Here is a 6,274-nt window from a genome sequence, read left to right on the forward strand (position 1 = left end):
GGATAGATGCCAGTTCACTACTAGAGTTAGCAGTGCAGGTATCAACATTAATAATAGGTGAGGAGTAAGCCTTAGCTAGAGTGTCAAGATAAGTAACCTTGAGTGCCTCAAAGCTCTTTGTAAGAACAGTGAGTTTCTCTTCCTTGTCCTTGAGAGACAAGGATAGGTGCTCACAGTCCTTAGAAAGAGAAGCATGAGAATTCACAAGTCGGTTTTTATCATTTAATTACTCTTTGCACACAGATTCAACCTTTTTCAAGGAGGCAAGATCGTTAGCATGTTTATCAAGGTTTTCACCAACTTTTGAGCATAATGCATCATTTTGTGCTTCCTCATACAGGACTTTCTGCTCAAGGATTTCATTTCTTTCCTTCTCCTCAGTGATGAGGGTTTCGAGTTCCTTGATGGTATTGGTGTGCTTACTCACCATTTCCATAAGTATGCGAAACATAGTGAGCTTCTTTCCTTTAAGAGAGCACATAAATTTGTTTATTTTGGCAAACATAGGATGATCTAAGTCATTGTCCTCATAGTGATCTTCAGCATAAGAGTGGAGGTACCGGTCTTGGTCCTTATAATGCTATCGCAGAGTTCCTTGGCACTTGTGATGTGAATGTAAGGTCTCCGTTGCTTGTCATTCATTCCTTTTCTTATGCACATGATCGCAGTGTCGTTGAGATGCTTGTCATAAGTTTCTCTGGGAGTGAGCCACCTTGGATCTATAGGATTGTATCCATGCTCGAGGATGTCCAACATCTCATCATTGGCGTACCTAAGATGATCCTGCATACCAACTCTCCACAAAGCAAAATCGGAATTGTCATCAAGTAAAGGAGGTTTTCCTCCAGGACTGTACTTAGGTTTCTCAACTTGAGATCTAGCATAAAGCCATGGAACACTGGTTTGGTTATTGCCTGGAGGTTGTTGGCCAAAGGAAGAACCGTGCACATTTTTCCCTACGGCCCTCGGGGACGTGGCTGTCCCCGTGGTTAATGATGCCAGTCTTATTTGGACCAAGGCCTCAAGAGAAGCATCATGCTCCTCTTTTTGCTTGGCAAGGGCCCGTTCGAGGTCCTCAGAGGTGAAGGACCTGACTTCCGTGGAAGTCCCGTCCCTCTCCACTGGAGCTACAGTAATGGGAGTCCCGTACATCTCGCTCTAGGGCGGTTAAGCCACAAGAATAGAGCACGAGGCTCTGATACCAATTGAAAAGGATCAAGATGGACCTAGAGGGGGGGTGAATAGGTACAGTTCCAAATTTTAATAGTTACTTAGCAATTTTAGGCAAAGGTGCGGAATATGAGCGTGAGCCTAATAATTGCAATGACAAGGAGTAAGCTATTTAGAGTAAAGTAAGGCAACCGGTAAACAATAATCAAATGCAAGTACGTAATAAGGATTAACACAAGTAGAGAGTTAGGGTTAGGGATAACCGAAACTCCAAGATAGACGAGGATGTATCCCGGTGTTCACTTCCTTGGAGGGAAGCTACGTCACCGTTAGAGGGGCAGATGTTACCACGAAGGCACAGCAACGCCACGAAGGCTCACCCTATTCTCCCTTTGAGACAACTCCACGAAGGCGTTTCTCAACCACTAGTGGTAAGCCTTGAGGTGGCTTCCAAACCTTCACAAACTTTCCGGGGGTAATCACAATGGTTTGATTCCTCTCCGAAGACTCCTACCGCCTAGGAGTCTCCAACCTCCAAGAGTAACAAGATCACGGGGATTGCTCAAAACTTGCTCAAATCACAAATCACTTTGGTGGAGAGGAGGAGAAGGAGATGATCTATCTTTTGATTGGAACAACACTCAAATGGGCTCACAAATGCTCTGGGGATCTAAGATTGGGTGTAGGCAAGAGTGATTGAGGAGAAAGGTGTTCTTGTAAGTGTTCTAGCTGTGTTGAACACCCTCTCACGAAGTGGGAGGGGGTATATATAGTGGGGAGAGTAAAACATCTGTTGGGGTCACTTAAGTCTGACAGTGGTCGGACATCCGACAGTTCTCGGATGTTCGGACGTCCACAAGGAGTCGGACGTCCGACAGGGGTCGGTCGTCCGAGGGATGTATATATATCTAGAACCACTGTGTAGTTGAACAGGGACCGGACGTCCGGAGGAAGCCGGAAGTTCGAGTTATTCGACTCAAATATCTCTTGTGCAAGGTTTCGGATTTCCGAAGGAGGTCGGACATCCGACCCTCGGACGACAGGAGGAGGCCGGAAGTCCGAGTTATTTGACTCAACTTTCTCTGGTGCAAGGTTCCGGATTTCCGAAGGAGGTCGGACGTCCGGCCCTCCGACGACAGGAGGAGGCCGGAAGTCCGAGTTATTTGACTCAACTTTCTCTCGTATAGGGTTCCTGATTTCCGAAGGAGGTCGGACGTCCGGCCCTCGTACGTCCGGAGAAAGCCGGATGTCCGAGGCATTGGTTGTGTTTTGAGATAAAAGTAAAACAGTGGAGATGTGGTATGAGCGGAAAAGTAGAGATGTAGTATAAGCAAGTTCATCGCAAAACCTGTGATCCCCTCTTAATAGTGCGGGATCCCTATACTCAAGAATAGTAAATTTAAAGGATAGGCTACATCATCTTTTCTCAATCCCGAGCCTTCTTGACATATAAGTCCCGATCTTCTCAGACCACCTTGGCACATAATTCTCAATCTACTAAAAGTACTTGCCATCCTGAGATACACTCAACAAATAAGATTAGTTTCCTATGTATGTGTTGTCATTAACACCAACACTCGATTAAGGGCATGAGTGCACTTTCATCTTTCCTGAACTTCAACATTAGCATTCCGGTCAGAAAGCAAATGGCGTGCGTCTTCTCGCACGATTGCAGCGTCGTGGTCGGGTTTGCGCCAACATCGCGCCGACGGCTGGCCCAAGCCCCCGTGCATGCCCGTCGCTGCCCCCCTCGTCGAGTCGTCGTGCTGACCATAAAGGTCGAGACTACACCTCAAGCAGTCTCGGGGCATGTCCGCTGCCCCCCTGACGTTCCTCTCCGGCTATAGTCGCACCTCATGGTCATGGGCGCTCCTTTCCTCACTTCGCCGGCGCTCCTCTCAGGCCACAGCCGCACACCGGCTCCTATTGGGCCACCTCTCTAGATACCGCGCCCGCGCTTGACCGGAGCACGCGATTGTAAGATTTTTAGATGAACCTGTTGTTAGGTGAGAGAGAGGAGAAAGAAAAGATTGAAGAAGACGAATATGGCGTGTGGGGCCGAATAGTCAGTGAGACAAGCTTGACATCCCAGTCGGGATTGTCATTTTCCTGATGCGACAAATAGGTCTAGGGTTGAGATTGTGTGGGATGGCTAAATATAGGGTGCCGAATTCAGGGATTTAAAGTTTAGGATTTGATTTCAACCTCATCTACAAATACAAGGTTTAAAATAGACGCTTCGTAGCAGCCATGTGCCACGGTCTCTGCCGAGCATCCAGCAACTGATTTATAATTATGTTGAACAAATTTAATAGTACTGTCACGACTAAAATAAATAAATAAATATACATACATGGGTTCTTCACTCTCGCTTACACATAAAGTGATTTTGCTCTGTAATACTATCTCCCGACGATCGAAGAGCGAGAGTTGCCGTCATCCGAGGGATCCCAGTCCAGCGTGGAGTTGTACACCGCTGACAGCGTCGCGAACACCACGTCTATGGACGGCCGCCTCCTGGGCTCCCTCGCCACGCACCGCACCGCCAGCGACGCCACAGCGACGGCAAGGTCCAGCGGGTAGTCGCCGTGCAGCCGCGGGTCCATGAACGGCCGCACCTTGCCGCGTGCGTCCTCGTTGTCCACGACCAGTCCCTCCGCTGACTCCCACAGCAGCGTCTCCCCTCGTTTGTCGCCGCCGTTGAACATCGCCTCCTTCCCGGACAGCAGCTCGAGGAGGATGACGCCGAAGGCAAAAACGTCGAGCTTGGGCGTTATGAGGCCATGCTCCAGGTACTCTGGGGCCAGGTACCCCTGGGTGCCCACGACGTGGCGGGTGAGCTGCGCGTCGCCGCCATCAGCGCCGGTGGGGACTGACCGCGCTAGCGCGAAGCTTGACACCTTGGCGCGGAGGTTGGCGTCGAGGAGGACATTGCTGCTCTTGAGGTTCTTGTGCACGCACGGCGGGTTGGTGTAATGATGGAGGTAGTTGAGGCCGTCGGCAACGTCGAAGGCCGCTTGTACGCGCTGCTTCCACACGAGGGTGGCGCCGCCGCCGTGGAGCCAGTCGCTGAGCGCGCCGTTCTCGGCGAACTCGAACACGAGGTAGGTTTCGCCGTGGTGGACGCAGAGACCAGACAGGCGGACGAGGCTGGAGTGGTTCACACGCTTCAGGATGCCCACCTCGCCGCTCACATCGCCGGCCACCCGCTTCACGGCCGCCGCGTCGCCGTTGATCTCCGCGCGGTACACGGACGCGTTCTTGACCCTCCGGTCCTCCGAGAAACCAGCTGTCGCCTTCTCGAGTTCCGAGTACTTGTACACGGTCAGGGACTCCACCGCGGCGCGCGCATCGCTGGACACCAACGCCGATGAAGATGCGGAGGTCGTCGTAGCCGACGATGCATGCTTGCCCGAGGCAAGAGCGTTGTAATCCGCCGACGAGGGCACGTCGAGAACCACCTTGCTCAAACGGCCCCTTTCCCTAACGCCTTGCCGTGTCCGCCGCCGGCGGACACATAACAACATCAGGCCAATAAGACTCGCCAGCGCAAGAACGCCGACACCAACACCGACCCCGACGGCAATCCACTTCCCGCTGCCGGACGCCGGCGGCTGCTGGGCCTGCGGCGGCGCGGGTGCGGGCGGCGGCGCAGGCGACACGAGCATGTCCGGCGTGGGCGCGCTCTTGAGCGGTATGAGCAGAGTGGTGAAGGGGAATATGATCTCTCTAGCGGTGAGGTTGTTAGCCTGGAACACGGCCTGGGCGTCGACACGGAAGCGATCGGCGATGGCCGAGACGCTGTCGCCCCACGTGACGAGGTAGGTGAGCAGGTGCCTGACCCCAGCGGCGGCCTGTGCCGGCGTGGGGCACGCGCAGCGAATCGGCACGGTGAGGTTGTTCCCGGCGACGAGGTCGCGGCTGCCGTGCCTTGGGTTCTGCGCGAGGAGCGCCTGGCAGGTGGTGAGGCCCTGGTAGGTGTTGTTGGCGATGATGAAGTAGGTCTCGCCGCGTAGCTCGATGGTGTGGCTGGAGTTGTGCTGGTAGTAGCCGCGCGGAGAGCAGCCGCACGGGACCGGCGCGAGCACGAGGCGGGAGTCGGCGAGCGGGGAGACGGTTGGAACGCCGTTGGCGTCCGCGACGGCTTCCGGATCGGAGCCGAGGAGGTAGGAGATAGAGACGGCCGTACCGTAGTACGGCGGGGAGGAGCGGAAGACGACGTAGGTGGCGCAGGGGGCGGCCGCGGCGGTGGCGTTGCAGACGTAGCCGAGCACGGAGCTTCCGTTTCTGCCGTAGCAGTTGGTCTGCGCGTTGGCCTCGTACTGCTGCTGCCCTCGCGCGACGGCGAGGATGGCGAGGAGCGCGAGCGCCGCCGTGCCGAAGGCGAGCCCCCGTCTGCCCGGCGGAGCGGCCATTGCTTCGGGGGACGGACCGGGGTGGGAGTGTGGCACTGTGGCCGGCGTTCTCGGCCCGGGTATGCGGCGGTACGACGGACGGACGGAATTAAAGGTGGCTCTGGTTTCCTCTTTCCAGTGGGTGGTTGCTGCAGAGCGTAGACTACAGCTGGAGCTAGAAGACGGGTCAATCTTTTCAGTCGTCTTCGAGTCTTCCATTTCGGAAAAAAGATGCCACGAGACCGGGTTTTTCTTCGTCGTGATAGACCACACAACGTCACAATCTTGGTGGAATATTAGACTGAATATCAAGTAAACTCATAATTAATTTCAGTAAATAATTCTCCTCTGTCTTATAATCTAAAAATGTTTCTATTAGTATAGTGTAAAAAAATGCGAAAATGCCGTTTGAAGCTTGGCCTCCATAAAGGACGGTTTTTGAAAAAACTAAATTCATATTTTTATATTTCAATTAAGGCCGGACAAGTAAACAATAAACCTTTATGTTTTCAGAATCAAATACGTTAAAATAGAGGTTGTGTAAAAAAACAAAGCAATGGCTTTTTAATATATGACACTATTCATCTAAAAAATCCATGCATTTGTTCTTTTTTTATAGATCGCATCTTAAGGTATTTCATTCTAAACTTTTGCACATTCTTCTATACTTACATTTTTTCTGATTTTTTTAAACCAGGAAGTTTGAATTT

The 6,274-nt window shown here is 52.4% G+C and overlaps 1 protein-coding gene across 1 annotated transcript; it reads right to left on the minus strand.

Moving 5' to 3' along the window:
* Nucleotides 1-3,412: 3,412 nt before the first annotated feature.
* Nucleotides 3,413-5,794, minus strand: LOC123402014 (protein LYK5-like). The gene has a single exon (XM_045095867.1). It carries the CDS (start codon nt 5,781-5,783, stop codon nt 3,573-3,575), a length of 2,211 nt encoding a protein of 736 aa, XP_044951802.1. The 5' UTR covers nt 5,784-5,794; the 3' UTR covers nt 3,413-3,572.
* Nucleotides 5,795-6,274: the final 480 nt, after the last annotated feature.

The sequence above is a fragment of the Hordeum vulgare genome, chromosome 6H (assembly GCF_904849725.1).
Source record: "Hordeum vulgare subsp. vulgare chromosome 6H, MorexV3_pseudomolecules_assembly, whole genome shotgun sequence".
NCBI lineage: Eukaryota > Viridiplantae > Streptophyta > Magnoliopsida > Poales > Poaceae > Hordeum > Hordeum vulgare.

Bases quoted from the DNA above. Each gene is read 5' to 3' on its own strand.
- LOC123402014 (XM_045095867.1), bottom strand. From the start codon at position 5,783: ATGGAAGACTCGAAGACGACTGAAAAGATTGACCCGTCTTCTAGCTCC.